The following is an 18552-nucleotide window of genomic DNA, read 5'->3' on the forward strand; positions in this document are numbered from 1 at the left end:
AGTGAGAGCAGTGGAAATGAGTTACTTGAGAGGAGCATGTGGAGTGACGTGGAGGGACAGGTTGACGAATGAAGAAGTGAAGGAACGCTGTGGGGTAGATGTGGATGTGGTTGAGAAGATTAGGAGAAATACACTGAGGTGGTTTGGACATGTGAAGAGAATGGAGAATGAAAGACTGACTAAGAGAGTGTATGTAGGTGAGGTGGAGGGTGGGAGAGGGAGAGGTAGACCAAGGATGAGGTGGAGGGATGGAGTTGAGAGGTATATGAGGGAGGGGGGGATGAGTTGGGGGGAGGGTAGTCATATGGTGGGTGACAGAGCGACTTGGAGGCGTTTTGTCTGGGGCCACCCTTTGCGGGATTAGGGCGTTGGGCTATAGATAGATAGATAGATATATGTTTAAAGTCTTGGGGAAAATATTTACCTTGTTGGTATACTTGAATGTAATCAATACTACTTTATTGAGGTGTATAAGGTACATGGTAAAGTCATGATGCTTCTATTCATGTATAAATCCCAGTTGTCTGAGGGGTTTGGCACCTCTAAATATGTTGACCTCAGTGCCACACCCAGAGGGGACGCTGGCCAGCTAGAGCAGAACGCACTTATCATTAGAACGAGTGGGATGTATTAACTCTGAGCTCCCTGTGTCGCAGTTGTATCTTTCTGTGCCCAATAAAGAGAGATTTAATCTGCTCAGTTTCAGTTCATCTGCACACGCTACCTCTAAATTCCTTCAACAGGATTCTACACCCACCGTCTCCAGTGTGTGAGAAGACGTTATTGTGGAGTGTGTCAGCCGGAAGTGACTTCGACCTGGCGCAACATTATAACCTTGCTTGGAACAGAGAGGTCACATCTAAGCTGATATATAAATTGGTGATCAGCTGTGGGGTTCCAATAAGTTGATCTGTTAGTGACCAGTTGAAGGATCCATACAAACTGAAACTTAATATTGGTCGCAGTGGCGGGATTCCTGCCAGCTGAAACAATGCCGGCGTGCCGCAGGGATCAGTTCTGGTGCCAACCCTATTCCTAGTTCATATTAATGATCTCTTATCTGTCACCCACAATCCCATCCACTCATATGCAGATTACTCAACACTACATAGTTTATTCACACTCAGACACCCATTTACATAGTCTAATATATCTACCTCTCAACTCAGTACAGCCATCTCTTTAAATCAAGACCTCTCTACGATCAGTGAATGGGGACAAAACAACCTTGTCTCATTTAATGCTAATGAAACTAAATATATACAATTTACTAATAGACAGATATTGCCAGATTTGTACATTACCTTCAGTGCTACTAATATACACATCTCCAAAAGTATTGAAATTCTTGGCGTCTCAACAATGCCCTCAGCTGGACCTCTCATGTTAGATCACTTGCTAAAACCGCCTCAAAAAAACTTGGATTATTGTACAGAGTCCGTAACTTCGTCACTGATGAGCAGTTAGCTATAATTCATAAGAGTCATGTGCGCTCTCATCTTGAATATCGCTCACCCTTGTGGAATGGATGTGGAGAGGTTGCATTAAAACAACTAGACAAAATTCAGAACAAAGCTGTTAGAATTATTAACAACCCTGCCATTACAAATAAACTACCTCCCCATGCAAGTAAGAAGGAATGTTGCCTCCCTTGGATTATTTTACAGATTTTTTTATGGCAAAAGCTCAGACGAAGTTGTGCCCATGGTGCCACCTCTTCATGCCTTCCCTCATGCTACACGGGCATCTGGTAGTGCTCATGACTGGAATGTCACTCAGCCATATTGCAGATCTTCTGCTTACCAGAATTCTTTCATTCCCCGTACTGCATCTCTCTGGAACTCGCTTCCCCAGAGTTGTTTCCCTCCAAATTTCAGCCCACAGTTGTTCAAGTCTAACTGTTACAGATATTTTATGAACAGAGGACACCAGTAATCTGGTGTATGGATAATTATTTTTTTTTATTGATTTGTTTTTCTTTCCTCCGTTCTGTCATTAAAAAAAAAAAAAAAAAAAAAAAAAAACTCAGGATTAAGAGACTAAATAGTAAGGCTGCCAGAGATCGAGCGGCATGGAGAGCCACCATTAGCAGACCAAGCCTGACGCATGCAAGCATGTTGGAGCCTTCAAAAATGAAACAAAACGATTAACAGGTTTTAGGCTTAGGTTAGTTTCTTTTAAAGCTGTTAGGACATTAAATTTAGATTGGCTATCAACTTGTTTTTGGACTCATTTGGGTGTGTTTAGGACTTGATTGGGGAGGAATCCCAGGGCTCAAAAATGCATCCCTGTACTTGACATGTTAAATTTACCCTGCTATATAATACCCAGCCCAGCGATGGGTTTTTCTTAACACATCCCATCATAAAACTGGGGTAGCCCTAAGTGAAATGCTGGTTATTGCATATCTGGCTAAGCATTTGGCATTGAGCCAGGTATTGTGATTCTTTCCATCTCGACCCACTGTCCTAAAAACTTTGCCATGGCATTGGTGGAGGGTAGAGTTGTTCACTGTGCAGTACAGTACTGTGCAGAATGCATATTCCCATGATGTTTATGGCAAATGTCACCCCCAAAGATTACTTCAGCTCCACCACCTCAGGCTTGATTTCTGCCAAGGGTGCTGGAGTGGGTAATGGAGATGGAGCGGCAGAGGGTGTTAGGTGGAGCTCCAATGAGGCCCCTGACTGAGGGGAGACCTCAGGTGGAAACACCACAGTTGTTGGGGCTGATGGTGGTGCCATGGCCGAGGTGCCAGGCCATGGTGAAGAAGTGGTTGTGGTGATGCCTGGCTGGGGTAAACAATGCCAACGTGAGGAAGTAGAGGGCTGGGGTGACTGGCTAGTACAAGGAGGTTGAAGGCTTGGGTGACAGAGGACGATGTGAGGAGGTTGAGGACTGTGGCAACGAAGTGGTAATGTCACGAGACGGAAAAAGGACGCAATGGGGGACTGCATTGGGATCCTCCTTGGCTGCAGCTTTATCACATTCTCACGGCCCAGTTGCGGGGAAGTAGCTATGGCATCATTAAAGATAGACTGCCGATTAGGATGCTCGCCATAGCCAAGCAGGACGTCCACTGCATTGCGAACCTGCTGGAGCCTTGGGATTTCTGCCACTTTATCATCATCACTGTCCTCCTCTTCCTCCTCCCCTTCATCCACAGTGCCAGCTGCAGTTACAGGCTCCACAGTTTCCCTTTTGAACAGAGTCTGGTACCAGTAGTCTCCCTCGTCCACTTCCAGCTAATTGTGGCTCATGTTCTCAACCACCTGTTCTCCTGCTTCTTCCATACGCTGGACGAAATCCTGAACTTCGATGCCAGTAAAGTCAGCAGTGGTCTCTTCACCCATGAGGAGCTTGTTCCAACCTTGTTCAAGTGTGAGTGCTGAGTTCCCTCCAGGCCTGTGCCCAGTTGTAGATTGCATTCTTGAAGGAGTACTGCTTGAGGTTGGCCAAAGTCCTTTCCTCCCTACTGTCCACATCTTGGGCTGTCTCCTCCTCGTCCTCAAGCACAACCATCACATTTTCCATAAACTTCCAGTACAGCTGCTTGGTTGTCAAGATAATACCCTGGTCCCTGTATTAGGGGGCAAGAACATGACTCCAATACAACTTCCATTCCCATTGAATTTCGTTTCAGAATGGTTAGCGGGAACATTTTTGAGGGGCAGCAGAGCCTTCACTTGGTCACGGGCAAGGTCAAGACTCTCTGTTTGATAACGGATAATTTCCTTCACAACGTGACGGTTGAACCAATCTTTGAAGATCATGGTTGTAAACAAGTGGAAATAAATCACTGGGAGACGATCCACCAACCCCTGGAGACAATGTGGCTGCTTGGCGTGCCCCTCTACAATGGGTTTCAGACGATGGGAGCTTGTTGCACTGGCATAACACAAAACAGAGATGCGCTGTTTACTCATCGTACGACCAGGTAACGACTTTTCCTACTCGTCAACCAAGGTATCAGTCGGCACTGACCTGAAGAATAAACCAGTTTCATCAGCATTGTAAACCTGATTGAGACATAACCCTTCTTCATCAGTCAGGTTTTTAAACTTGATTCCACGAAGCACCAGCAGCAGATACTGAAAACTAACTTTGAAAAATGTTTCATGCAGTGAAAAGAATGCTGGTCTACGTGTATCAAGTCAGAAGGGGTGTACTTTGAGTGGGATTAGTGTCCTAGCTCAACAGGTTAGCTATTTATTTTTGTAGAGCCGAAGGTTGGATGCTTTCTGAACAGCATGGGAAGAAATTGGTTTAATTGTACAGTATTCTCCCATCAGTGTTCATTATACATTTGGTAATGGTAATGCCTTATTCCAATAGGTAGGAATAGACTGTAGCACCAGTTGAGCAGGACAGTACTCCTGAGGTGGATGGAAAGCAGTTGACAGGGAGAGCTGGAGCTCCAGTTTATCAGCCCTCAGGACTAGTTCCTGACCATCCCCCTTTGCTGAACTTTTTCAGTGTCTCAGTAACACAGAGAGTAGGCCAGCATGCTCACCAATACAAATTTCTCTAACTATCTACACCAAACTACATGAACAGTACACACTACACTTCCTTTTCCAATATTTAAAAAAATATCATGGCTACTCAACACTCAGCCTCGGAGTCCTCAGGGAGGGGGACCATAAATGCCCCCACCTTCTGCCCCTCTCCCGGGGATGACTTGAGCTGCCTGGAACCAGTCTGACTCACTTCTTCTTCATTTCTGCAACATTCGCGGCCTTTCCTCTAACTTTCGCTCTGTTGAGCACCACCTCTCCTCCTCTAAACCTCACCTTCTCTTTCTGAGACTCAACTGTCTGTGGCAACTGACAGCAAACCCTTTTCTGTATCCTCCTACTTTCTCTATACTCATTTCAAAGCCAAAGGTAGATGTTGTGTATATATACGCAATGACTTATCTTGCTCTCGTGTTCCAGAATTCGATTCTTTTGAATTCTCTACACTCTGGTTTCAGCTTTCATGTCATTCTCTGACTAAATACATCTGTGCTGTTTACTTATCTCCTAATTCTACTGACTATCAAAAATTCTTCGACTATCTTACTTCTATGATGGAATACATTCTATCTATTTCTCCTTTCTCTGAAATCTCCATTTTAGGAGATTTCAATGTTCACCACCACCTTTGGCTGTCCTCTCCTTTCACTGATCCACCTGGTGAACAAGCCTACATTTTTCTATCCTTTATGACCTACAGCTGCTTGTACAGCACCCTACCTGTATCCCAGACCGCCTTGGAGAGAGCTTCAACATACTTGACCTCTTCCTTACAACTAATCCTTCTGCTTACACTGTTATTCTTTTCTCTCCGTTGGGCTCCTCCAATCACAACCTTATTACCTTAACCTGTCCTATCGCTCCAGTACGGCCTGTGGACCCTCCAAAGAAATGTCGTCTGTGGCACTTTGGAGCTGCGGATTGGGAGACCCTCAGGCAGTACTTCTTTGATTTTCCGTGGAATGATTATTGCTTCCATGGCCGGGAGCCATCTGAGTGTGCCTTGTGCATTACGGAGATTATTCTCTCGGGCATGGAATCATACATTCCTTTCTCATATCCTTTGTCTAATGCAAGAAAGTCTCGGTTTAATCACGCTTGTTCTGATGCTGTCCCCAACAAGGAGAGGACCTACAAAAGGTACCAGAGCCAACCCACCCCTGAATCATATCATCTTTACATTTCTGCCCGGAATCATGCTAAGTCTGTTCTTCGCTCTGCTAAAATGAATTTCATCCGTAGTAAATGCTCTCAACTCTCCAACTCGAATTCTTCCCGCTCCTTCTGGCACCTTGCCAAAAACCTTTCTGACAACTTTACTTCATCATCCTTCCTTCCTCTTTTCTACTCTGATGGTTCTGTAGCCATTTCTTCTACTGATAAAGCAGATCTCTTCACACAGACTTTCTCCTCCAATTCCACCTTAGATGATTCTGGTGCTGTTCCTCCATCACTTCCCCCCTCTGACTTCCTCATGGCTAACATTAAAATTTCTTCAGCTAACGGGATTGAGGCGTCTGGCAATAGATAGATAGATAGATGATGTATTTTCTGCCATCACAAGCCTCAATACTAATAGGGCATATGGGCCTGATGGAGTCCCTCCTGTTGTTCTCAAGAACTGTACAACTCTCATGTGTGGGGAGGTTCCCCACATACAGCTCTTCTCAATAGGGTGGAGTCAAAGGCTTTTTGTCTCATTAACTCTCCTTCTTTTACTGTCTCCCTTCAACCTCTGTCTCTTCACCGCACTGTTGCATCTTTATCTTTTTTCTATCGCTGCTTCAATGATCACTGCTCTTCTGAACTGTCTGTATGCATTCCTCCACCTCAACGACGGGCGCATAGCACCCGTCTAGCAGCAAACTCTCATCCCTTTTCTGTCCAACTCTCAAATGCAAGAGTTAACCGTTACTCCCAGTCCTTCATTTATGCAGCATGTTAATTCTGGAACTGTCTCCCTCTGTCTAATTTCCTGCTTCCTATGATCTCCAGTCTTTCAAACGTGGTGTGTCCAGGCATCTCGAAATGATCGGATCTTGAATTTGGCTTTCTCTTGTATTTTGTTTTTCTCTTGGAAGTAACTGGTATTGTAGTCTCATGGCCTTTGGTTCCTTCTTCCTCGCATAAAAAAAATGATGCCTTTTTTTTTTTTAATAATTTTGAAAATGTAGTTTACCTCTTCATAATAATACTAATTCATAATAAAAACAGGCTGTAGATGTCATAGTAGAATGTGATGTCATAACACATGACAGAAAAACAGCAACACTGCATCAACTCCCACTTCACCCTTTGTGTCTCACCAGGGTCTAGCTGCATTGTTGTGGTGTAGTTTTTGTGTGTGTTAATAATATTGAGAAAGGTCATTGACCTATATCCATGCCATGACAACAACATTTGTGATGGAGGGTGGGGGGAGAGTGCCGAGGAGATACGCGACATTGTCATACCAGTACGCAATCTAACTTTTGTTGCTGACATGTTAATTTTAATGTTCTTTAATTGTTATATATATATATATATATATATATATATAATATATATATATATATATATATATATATATATATATATTTTTATAAATAACAGAACGGAGGAAGGAAAAACAAATGAGTAAAAAAAATATAATCCACACACCAGATTACTGGTGTCCTCTGTTCATAAAATATCTGTAACAGTTAGACTTAAACAGTTGTGGGTTGAAATTTGGAGGGAAACAACTCTGGGGAAGCGAGTTCCAGAGAGATGCAGTTCGGGGAATGAAAGAATTCTGATAGGCAGAAGTTCTGCAATATGGCTGAGTGACATTCCAGTCATGAGCGCTACCAGATGCCCGTGTAGCACAAGGGAAGGCAAGGAGAGGTGGCATCATGGACGCAACTTCGTCTGAGCATTTGCCAAAAATATATCTGTAAAATAATGCAAGGGAGGCAACATTCCTTCTTACTTGCAGGAGAGGTAGTTTATGTGTAATGGCGGGGCTCTTAATGATTTTAACAGCTTTATTCTGAATTTTGTCTAGTTGTCTTAATGCAACCTCTCCACAACCATTCCACAAGGGTGAGCAATATTCAAGCTGAGAGCACACATGACTCTTATAAATTATAGCTAACTGCTCATCGGCAAAGAAGTTATGGACTCTGTACAATAATCCAAGTTTCTTTGAGGCAGTTTTAACAAGTGATCTGACATGAGAGGTCCAGCTGAGGGCACTGTTAAGTGAGACGCCAAGAATTTCAATACTTTTGGAGATGGGAATATTAGTAGCACTGAAGGTTATGTACGAATCTGGCAATATATGTCTATTAGTAAACTGTATATATTTTGTTTTACTAGCATTAAAAGAGACAAGGTTGTTTTGTCCCCATTCACTGATTGTAGATAGATCTTGATTTATGAAGATGGCTGTACTGAGTTGAGAGAGATATTAGACTTTGTAAATGGATGTCTGAGTGTGAATGAACTATGTAGTGTTGAGTCATCTGCATATGAGTGAATGGGATTGTGGATGGCAGATAAGAGATCATTAATATGAACCAGAAATAGGGTTGGTGCCAGAACTGATCCCTGCGGCATGCCAGCGTTAATTGAGTGGAAATTGGAATATACATCATCTACTTTTACTCTTATTTTCCTGTCACTAAGATATGAAGAAATCGTTTCGTTTTTCGTTTCGTTTTTAAAGGCTCCAACATGCTTGCATGTGTCGGCCTTGGTCACCTAATGGCGGCTCTCCACGCTGCACGATCCATTGCAGCCTCCCTGTTCAGTCCCTTAACCCTAAGGTCACACTTAATGACCTCGTCCCATGTCTTTCTCGGTCTACCCCTCATAACCCCACCCCCAATATTAACACTTCTCACCTTCCTCACCCAACTATCATCCCCCATCCTCTCCACATGTCCAAACCACCTCAATCTACCTCTCCTCATCACAACACCAATACACTCCAGTCCCATCCTACCTCTCAACTCTTCCATTGTAAACCCAGCCCCTCCAGGCCTTGGACGCAGGGACGCACTGCACATCCACCTAATCATTGTCATTTCTGTACGTCTGAGCCGGCGAATGTCTTCCTCCTTCACTGCCCAGGTCTCACTGCCATACAGCATTACACTCCTAACACACGCTGCAAGAAATCAAAGGAGCAAAAGACGTTAGTCCATAGCAAGGGAGTTTGGACAGCAGGGAACGGTGCCATACTCTGTCGAAAGCTTTAGAGATATCAAGAGCTACTGCATGAGTTTCTCCATGTGGATCAATTGATTGATGGATGGTATGAGTTAAGAGATTGAGTATGTCAATGGTGGATCTTTCGTGGCAAAAACCATATTGTCTATCACTAATTAAATTGTTGGATTCAAGATGTTTAACAATGTGCTTATTAATTAAAGTTTCAAATACCTTACCAAGAGAAGATGTGACAGCTATTGGTCTGTAATTGGAGGGGTCAGACGAACTTCCTTTCTTCGGAACTTGGTGGATATTGGCTTCTTTCCATGAATTTGGGAATAAAGAAGTACGTATGCATAGTCTGAATAATTTAGCTAGGACAGAGGCAAGTTCAGAGGAATACTTTTTCAAAAAATTGGCGGAATTCCATGTGGGCCTGGAGCTTTGTTGGTAGGTAAATTGTCTAGGATGGATTTTACGTATCTTGTCTGTATTTTAAGTGGGGCAATTTCAGGAGAATCAAGTTCCAGTACTTGGACATTCTGGCTGGTATCGTCTGTGGTAGAGTTTCTGGCAAAGGTACTGGCAAAGATATCTGCTTTCCCACGTAGGTCATGTGTAATGTTGCCATCTGAAGATTTTAGTGGGGGAATGGAAGATGACTTGTTAAAGTTATTATTGAAAGGATTAAGAGTTGACCAGAATATTCTATTGTCATTAGGGTTGTTAAGTAGTTTTGATGCTTGCTTTTGAAGAAAGTTTGATTTAGATAGATTTAATACAGCTAATATTGTTATAGCAGTTACAGGATGGTGGGTGTCAATCAAGGTTGTTTATGTGGGGTGGGGTGGGCAGAAAGGGGTAAAAGTGGAACTGGTGGAAAGTGGCCAGACTGAGTTGCACAAATATACATATAAACATATTGTTCGAGTGATTTTGTTTTGAATAGTGCAGTCCATGTCGTGTATAATTACTTTGTTACTTGAGGTTTGAGTGCAGTGTGTTCAGTTATGGTCACCATGTTGCCATAAAAATATGGTGAAGCTGGACCAAGGAACAGACCATATGAGAAACATCTGGAGGAGCTAAAGCTGTTCAATTGAATAAAGTACAGCTGAAAGAGATGCATGACTATATGGTAGCCAAAAAGTGCTCCACAGTAAACCAGTCAAACTAGACTGAAGGTGCTGTAATGTTTATTATTAGTAAACATTTTCAGTTGAATAACACAAAACATGTTTCTTTATGTTTCTTCAGTGTGGTAGGTGGGGGCGCCCATCATCCACCCACGTAACTTAGCGGTACTCGGTTTTGAGGGTAGCTCAGCATTGAGTGGCAAGCCATATTATTGCCAGTAAACCAGGAAATCATTTACAACGTTGGTTGGTAACTGTATAACCAACCAACACGTGTTCCCTACGTAACAACAAGTGGGTTGGCGGAGAGTTAGTGCCCTTCCACGGAAAACAGCTATCTAAAAATATGAACAAGAAGCCTCAGACCAGGACTGACTAACACAGTGGTTCTCAACTCGATTCAGGCCATGGACCACCAGCCCAATTCAAAAAAATATCGTGGACCATTTCATTTTTGAGTAATGATAAATAAAGCATAGACAACAAACATTTTGGTTTGAAAAATATTTCTTAAATAGGAATAATACAATAAAATGAATGGCCAATTATTTATTTTGATAAAAATTTTTGTGCTGCATTTTCAATAAATTTAAAAATATATGCACCAATCTCCAGTTTAATACCAAATACAGTACAGTGAACGTCCTGTGGACCACCGGTTGAGAAACACTGGACTAACAGGTGATAACTAAGGACCGAACAAAGGACATAGTACGGATTGCGACATGGAATGCAAGGGGTGCAAATGATGAGGTGAAAGAGAGAGGTTGTCCATATGCTTTGGGGTGCAAAAGTGAATGTATGTGGATTAACCAAAACTAAATGGAGAGATGAGACTGAGAGAGTAGGAGTATGGATGGGGGAGTGGGTGAGAATGAGAGGACAAAAGAAGGAGTGTGTATTGTTGTGTGCAAGAGATGGAAGGAGAATATAAGAGAGTATGGATCAGTTGGATCATGGATTGTGTAGGTAAGATTGAAGGTTGGACTACAAATGTGGGTGATTGTGTGCACCAACACAAGATTGTGCAAGCAGAGTGAAAGAACAGTTCTGGACAAATGTGGAATCATGCATTGAAAAGTTTGAAGGAAATGAGTGTTTTTGACTGGAGATGTGAATGGAAAAGTAGGGAATGTGAAGGTGGATGGAGTAATTGGTGAGGGGTGTGCCTGCAGAGGTGGATGAGAATGGCAGTGCTCTAGTGAACATTTGTGCTGGGAGGGGGTCGTTGATAGCCAATACTCTCTTCAGGCACAAAACGATCCATAGGTACACGTGGCGAACGATGAGAAGGGTGGTTGATGAATTGAATGAACGGAAGGCAATGACTGATTATGTGTGTGTGTGGATGATAGGATGAGAAGGTGTGTAATGGATGCAAGAGCATATAGAGGTTGGGGAAGTGGACTTTCTGACCACCACTTGGTGGTGGTGAGAATCAGGGTTCAAATGAAATGGGGGGATAGAAGAAGGGAAGGACAGGAGGAAGTATTGTAGTTCATACTAGGACAGAGGACAAGAGGATGGAAAAAATGCAGAATATAAGAGAAAAGTGGAGGAGCGATTGGGTTAATATGGATTGGAGCAGATGGGGGACGTGGAAGGTGTGTGCAAGATATTCACAGAAGAAATCTGTGCACCATATGAGGTAGTGTTTGGGGTGAAGAGAAGACGAAAGGGGATGCAAGGAACAGCATGGTGGAATGAAGAGGTGAGTGAGGCAGTGGCACAAAAGAAGAAAGCATACAATGAGTGGATGAGAAAATGGTGTGGAAGAAGTTAAGAGATGGAAGAGAGAATTATAGGTAGAGAGGAAGAGAGAGGTGAAAATATTAGTAAGAGAGAATAAGAAGAAAGTGGATGAGGAATTTGGAAGGAATTTGAGTGGGAATGTAAGAAAATGTTCTGGAAAGAGGCAAAGAGAGTTAGACAGGGTGTTAAAGAAGTTAGATGGGGAGTGAAAGATAAAAATGGTAGATTACTAGCAGAGAAGGGGTAAAAAGTGACGAGATGGAGAGAACACTTTAAGGAATTGTTGAACATAGAGAATGAAAGTAATGCAAGTAGAAGTGGCTGGGGATTGGCTAGGAGACAGGGATGTGAAAAGACAGGAAGAAATCAGTAGGATGGAAGTTGTGGAAGCAATGAAGAAAGCCAGAATGGGCAAAGCCCCAGGAATAGATGGAGTGTGTGGTGAAATGATGAAGTATGGAGGAGAGATAGTAGTAGAATGGATATGGAAGTTGTGCAGATTAGCTTGGGAGGAAGGTAGAATCCCGGAGGATTGGAAGTCAAGTATACTTATTACCCTGTACAAAGGAAAAGGGGAAAAAGAAGTGTGTGGTAATCATAGGGGCATTTGTCTTCTTAGTGTACAGTAATAGGAAAAGTATAAGGTGGGATGCTTATTGACAGAGGAAAATAACAGAGGAATTAGTTGGAAAAGAAGAGGGAGGATTTAGGAAGGGAAGAGGTTGTGTAGATCAAGCTATTCATTCAGAGGTCTTTAGTGGAAAAGTTTTTAGAGAAGGGAAAGAAGTTGTTTACGGCCTTCCTGGTTTTGGAGAAAGCGTATGACAAGGTGGATAGACAAGGATTGTGGAAAGTATTAAGAATATATGGAGTAAATGGGAAGTGGCTGAATGCCATGAAAAGTAAGTATGAGGGTGCCAAGGCTGTAGTGCATGTTGATAGTGAATTGAGTGAAATTCTCTATTTGAAGGTTGGATTGAAACAGGGTTGCGTCATGTCCCCGTGGTTGTTCAATCTATATATGGATGGGATTATAAAAGAGATACAAGGTAGGGCAGTGGATGTTGGAGCGGCCTTGTTGAGAGAGGGCAGTGTTTGGAAACTCCCTGTACTGTTGTTTGCATATGATATTGTGTTGTTAAGTAATGATGAAGGGGAGGTCCAAGGTTTGGTGAATGAGTTTGGGAGTGTGTGTAAGAAACGGAATCTAAAGGTGAATGTACTGTAGGGTAGACTAATGTTATGGTCTTCGAGAGAAATGAAGTCAGTGAATGTACAGTGAGGTTGGATGTGGAGGAAATGGAAAATGTGAGTGTATTAAAGCACGTGGGTAGTGTGATGAATAAGGGTGGAAGTTTAGAGGGTGAAGTGCATGAAAGGGTACAACAAGGAAGAAAGCTTGCTGGTTCCTTGAAAGCAGTGATAAGAAACAGGTAAGTGAGCATAGAAGTGAAAAAGTTGCTGCATGACAGTATTATATACCAATCTAACATCTGGAAGTTAAGCTTGGACGATGTTGGAGATCTTTAGGAGAAAGGTATGGTTCCAGAGGAACAGAAGTCAGGTATAATAGTTCCCCAGTATAAAGGAAAATGGGAAAGAGAAGTGTGTGACGGTCATAGGGATATTTGTTTTCTCAGTGGAATAAGAAGAATAAATTGTTGGATACGTCTCGATAGAGTTAGGGAAATAACGGACAAATTTGTTGGAAAAAACAGGAGGGTTTTAGGAAGGGAGGAGATTGCATAAATCAGATATTTGTTTTGAGGTGTTCAGTGTAAAAGTAACTGGAGGAAGGAAAGAAATTGTATGTCGCCTTCATGGATCTGGAGAAAGTTTATGATAGACTAGATAGACGAGGAAAATAGGGAGTAAATGGGAAGTCGTTGAATGCTGTGAAGAGTATGTATGAGGGCTCTAGGGCTGCAGTGCTTGTTGAGAGTGAGTTAAGTTCTTTAATCTGTCCTGCTGCAATGAAACATGGATGTGTCATGTTTCTATGGTTGTTCAGTATGTATATGTGAACAGAGTTGTAAAAGAGATACAAGGTAGGGCAGTGGATGTTAGAGCATCCTTGGTAAGAGATGGTAGTGCTTGGAAACGGCCTTCACTGATGTTTGCTGATGATACTGTATTGTTAAATGAAGATGAATGGGAGTTGCAAGGTATGGTGAATGAGTTTGATAGTGCATGGTAAGAAACAAAATTTTAGGTTGAATGTAGCTAAGAGTAAATTTATGATCTTTGAGGGCAGTGAAGTAACAAAAAGCGCAGTGAGGCTGGATGGTTGGAAACAGAGAATGTAAATGCATCTGAGTGCTAGGTAGAGTGATGAGTAAGGATTAAAGTTCAGAGGATGCAGTGCATGAAAGGGTGCAGCAAGGAAGAAAGGTTGCTGGTTCACTGAAAGCAGTGATAAAGAATAAGGACTTGAGTATGGAAGTAAAAGAGTTTCTGCATGACGGTATTGTATCATACCCACTTTAGTGCATGGAAGTGAAGCTTGGATTCCATAGGAAAGACACATCAAGAGTGAGAGAAGGGAAATGAGTTATTTAAGTGGATCTTGTGGAGTTACGTGTAGAGATGACACAAATGATAAAGTGAAGGAGCATTGTAGTGTTCACATGGATGTGATTGAAAGCATTAAGAAAAGTACTGTCAGAAGGTTTTGCCATTTGGAGAGGATGGGGAATGAAACCTTGACTAGGAGAGTGTATGTGAGTGAGTTGGAGGGGACAACAGAGAAGGGGAAACTGAGAATGAGATGGAAGGATGGACTTGAGAGATATGTGAGAGGGAGGGGGTGAAGTGGAGTGAGGGCAGCCAAATGGCAGTGGACAGGGTAACATGGAAGTGATTTGTTTGTAGGATTAAGGCATCTGGGTATAGATAGATAGATAGATAAAAAAATTTCCTGAGCTGCATGGTGGTCCTTCTCACCTTTTCCTGCCAGCTTTGGCTGGAATGAGTTTGGAAGAGTGTGTAAGAAAAAGAATCTAAATATGACTGTAGGGAAGACTAAAGTTATTGTCTTAGAGAGAAATGAAGTCATTGAATGTACAGTGATGTTGGATGATGAAATGGAAATGTGAGTGCATGTAAGTACTTTGGTCGTGGGATGAGTAAGGATGGAAGTTTGGAGGATGAAATGCTTGAAAGGGTACAACATGGAAGAATGGTTGCTGGTTCTTTGAAAGCAGTGATAAGGAATAGGGGAGTGAGCATGGAAATAAAAAAGTTCCTATATCTATCTATAGCCCGACGCCCTAATCCCGCAAAGGGTGGCCGCAGACAAAACGCCTCCAAGTCACTCTGTCACCCACCGTTTGACTCCCCTCCCCCTAACTCACCCCCCCCTCCCTCATATACCTCTCAACTCCATCCCTCCACCTCATCCTCGGTCTACCCCTCCCTCTCCCTCCCTCCACCTCACCTACATACACCCTCTTAGTCAGTCTTTCATTCTCCATTCTCTCCACATGTCCAAACCACCTCAGTGTATTTCTCCTAATCTTTTCAACCACATCCACATCTACCCCACAACGTTCCTTCACTTCTTCATTCGTCAGCCTGTCCCTCCACGTCACTCCACATGCTTCTCTCAAGTAACTCATTTCCACTGCTCTCACTCTTGACTTGTTCCCCTCTTGCAATGTCCACGCCTCGCTTCCATACGTCGGGGTAGGGATCACAATACCATCATGCAGTGACTTCTTAACTTCCATACTCACCTCCCTATTTCTCATCACTGCTTTCAGTGTACCAACAACCTTCCTTCCCTGCTGTACCCTTTCACGTACTTCATCTCCCAAAGTTCCATCCTTACTCATCACACTACCCAAGTACTTGAATGCACTCACATTCTCCATATCCTCACCATCCAACCTCACTGCACACTCTGTGACTTCATTCCTCTCAAACACCATAACTTTACTTTTGTTTACATTAACTTTCAGCTTCCTCCTCCTACACACTGTCCCAAATTCATTCACCAAACCTTGCAACTCCCATTCATATTCACTCAACAATACTGTATCATCAGCAAACAGCAACACCGGAAGCTTCCAAATCTCACCCTCATTCATTAGGGCCACCCCCACATCCACTGCCCTACCTTGTACCTCCTTTACAACCCCATCCATATATATATTAAACAGCCATGGAGACATTACACACCCCTGTTTCAGTCCCACATTGAGATCAAAGAACTCACTCAGCTCACCATCCACTCGCACCGTAGCCCTAGCTCCCTCGTACATACTCTTCACAGCACTCAACAATTTCCCCTCCACTCCATATATTCTTAATACCTTCCACATACCTTGCCTATCTATTCTGTCATAAGCTTTCTCCAAGTCCATGAAGGCGGCATACACTTTCCTTCCCTTCTCTAGATACTTCTCCACTAAACATCTTAGAACAAATATCTGATCTACACACCCTTTTCCCTTCCTAAATCCCCCTTGTTCTTCTCCAACTAGCTCCTCTGTCATATGCCTAACCCTATCAATGAGTATTCTACCATATATTTTACCAGTCACACTAAGAAGGCAAATACCCCTATGGTTACCACATACTTCTCTCTCCCCTTTTCCTTTGTACAGAGGAACAATTATACCTGATTTCCAGTCCTCTGGAACCCTTCCCTCTTCCCAAGCCAATCTACACAACTTCCATATCCACTCCACAACAATCTCACCCCCATACCTAAGCATTTCACCACACACTCCATGAATTCCTGGGGCCTTTCCCAGCTTAATCTTCTTCATCGCTTCCACTACTTCCGCTCTACTGATCTCTTCCTCCCTCCTCTCATCTCTTCTTCTCCCAGCCATTCCCCAACCACTTATACTCACACTGCTCTCACTCTCTACATTCAACAAATCCTCAAAGTGCTCCTTCCATCTCCTCAATTTCTCTCTCTTCTCCACCAACAATCTGTTATTCCTATCTTTCACTCCCCTACTATTTCCCCTTTCACACTGCCTTACTTTCTTTACCTCCTTCCAAAACAATTTCTTACTCTCCCTCCATTTCACACTCAGATTACTCCCAAACTCTTCATCCACTTTCTTCTTACTCTCCTTCACCAGTCTCTTAACGTCCCTTCTCCTGCTCACATATACCTCTCTCTTCTCTCTCTCATCTTCTCCCCTACCTCTACTCGCCAACCATTCACCATATGCCTTCTTCTTTTGTTCCACAGCTCGTTTCACCTCATCATTCCACCATGCTGTCCCTTGCACACCCTTGCATCTCCTCCTCACTCCACAAACCGCCTCACACGCTGCGCTTATCTCTTCCGTGAATATCTTACATACTTCTTCCACCCCTTCCATCTGCTCTAGCTCATACCTTCCCAATCTTTCTTCCACTATGCTCTTATACTCTGTCCTTTTCTCACTATCTTGCAATTTCTCCACTCTTCTCACAGGAGCTGCTTCCTCCTGTCTTGCCCTTCGCCTCCTCAACCACTTTCTTTGCTGCTCTACCTTGGCCATCACTAAGTGATGGTCCGAGACTCCATTCCCCCACCCTCTCCACATCCTTGCATCCAACACTTGTCTTCTCATTCGCTCATCCACACACACGTAGTCTATCATTGCCTTTCGTTCCTGCATGATAATATTGTGATACCAACTCTAACGTATGGAAGTGAAGCTTTGACCTTGTTGGAGGGCCGCAAGTCAAGGGTGAAAGCAATTGAAATGAGTTATTTGAGATGAGCATGTGGAGTTACATGTGAAATGGCGGGGGCAGGACAATATGGCGGAATTTTGTTTGTGGCCACTCCTTATGGGATTGCGGCATCTGGCATTAGATAGATAGATAGATTTGGCTGGAGGGTTTGGTGGGCTCTCCATATCTTAAGTCACAGAATTAGATATCATAATCATAGTCTTCTCTGTAACAAACTGTCCAATACAGACCATTAGGTTTGTTGCTGTTTGCTTTCCTTTGTACTCTTCTCTCATATGAATTCATATATTTAACCACTTACTCAGACATCCATTTACTTTTACTTGTGCATCATTACCAGAATAAAAACTCTTTACAGCATTCAGCAGCTTTCTCTTGTGACATACACGTGTAAAGTTTTCCATAGCCTGTCACTTCACCTGTCATGTCTTTTCTTAGACCGTACAGTCCATCTCACATACTTTTTCCACTATTTGTCTGAGTGTAGATATTTGTCCAGACATCCCCTGCCATGCTTAAAATCACCTTATATTTCTCCCACTAGGTTCTGTATTCTTATATATTCCCTACCATCTCTGATATTTTTCCATATACAGTATTCGCACCTTTCCTACAACAACCAAGGGATCTGAGTAACCCACTCAAAGACGGACTGAGAGGAAGAAGTAGGCAGAGAATGAGCTAGAAGAGTGAAATCCTTGAATATTCTCAGCTAGGATGAAGCAGTTGATTAGAGTGGACAGTATTGTGCAGTTTCCTCTTGCAATATACAAGTAATAATGTAGACTGATGATGATATTTTCATGCATATTATTACCTCTATACCGGGCCTCCTCTTTTTGATCCATTGTTATGTTCTTTTTCTTTGCTTTTCCAGGTGCAGTATATGTGGATGGCTGTGAAGTGGAACATGTTGTTACAGATGAGGTGCCTCACTCTCAGGTAGTGCCAAAAGTCACTCACGTCATCACCTCACATGGCACCATACACTGTGAATACTTTGTCAGTGCTTCAGGAATGGTTAGTCACATGTCTTGCATTTGAGATACTTTGTTGCATTTACGTGACGGTTAGAAAGGTGGATAATTTATGATACACTTTAGTTTTCCATAACTGATGTATAGACAGTATGAAGGTAGTAGCTAGGTAGATAATTTATGATACACGTTAGTAGTAGATGGAGTAGATGGGAAGTTGTTGAATGCTGTGAAAAGTATGTATGAGGGTGCTGAGGCTGCAGTGCGTGTGGATAGTGAACTGAGTGAGTT

At 42.8% G+C, this 18552-nt stretch overlaps 1 protein-coding gene across 1 annotated transcript in view; it reads left to right on the forward strand.

Moving 5' to 3' along the window:
• Window positions 1–18552, forward strand: part of LOC145392951 (pyruvate dehydrogenase phosphatase regulatory subunit, mitochondrial-like) — an 865738-nt gene that overhangs the window by 195688 nt on the left and 651498 nt on the right. Inside the window, exon 7 of the mRNA XM_080267241.1 lies at window positions 18162–18304. Within this exon, the coding sequence (XP_080123367.1) occupies window positions 18162–18304 (143 nt within the window). The remainder of the gene's footprint in view (window positions 1–18161; window positions 18305–18552) is intronic.

This window comes from Coenobita brevimanus, chromosome 23, assembly GCF_032717465.1.
Source record: "Coenobita brevimanus isolate Jiangsu-jjx chromosome 23, ASM3271746v2, whole genome shotgun sequence".
In the NCBI taxonomy this organism is placed as follows: Eukaryota; Metazoa; Arthropoda; class Malacostraca; order Decapoda; family Coenobitidae; genus Coenobita; species Coenobita brevimanus.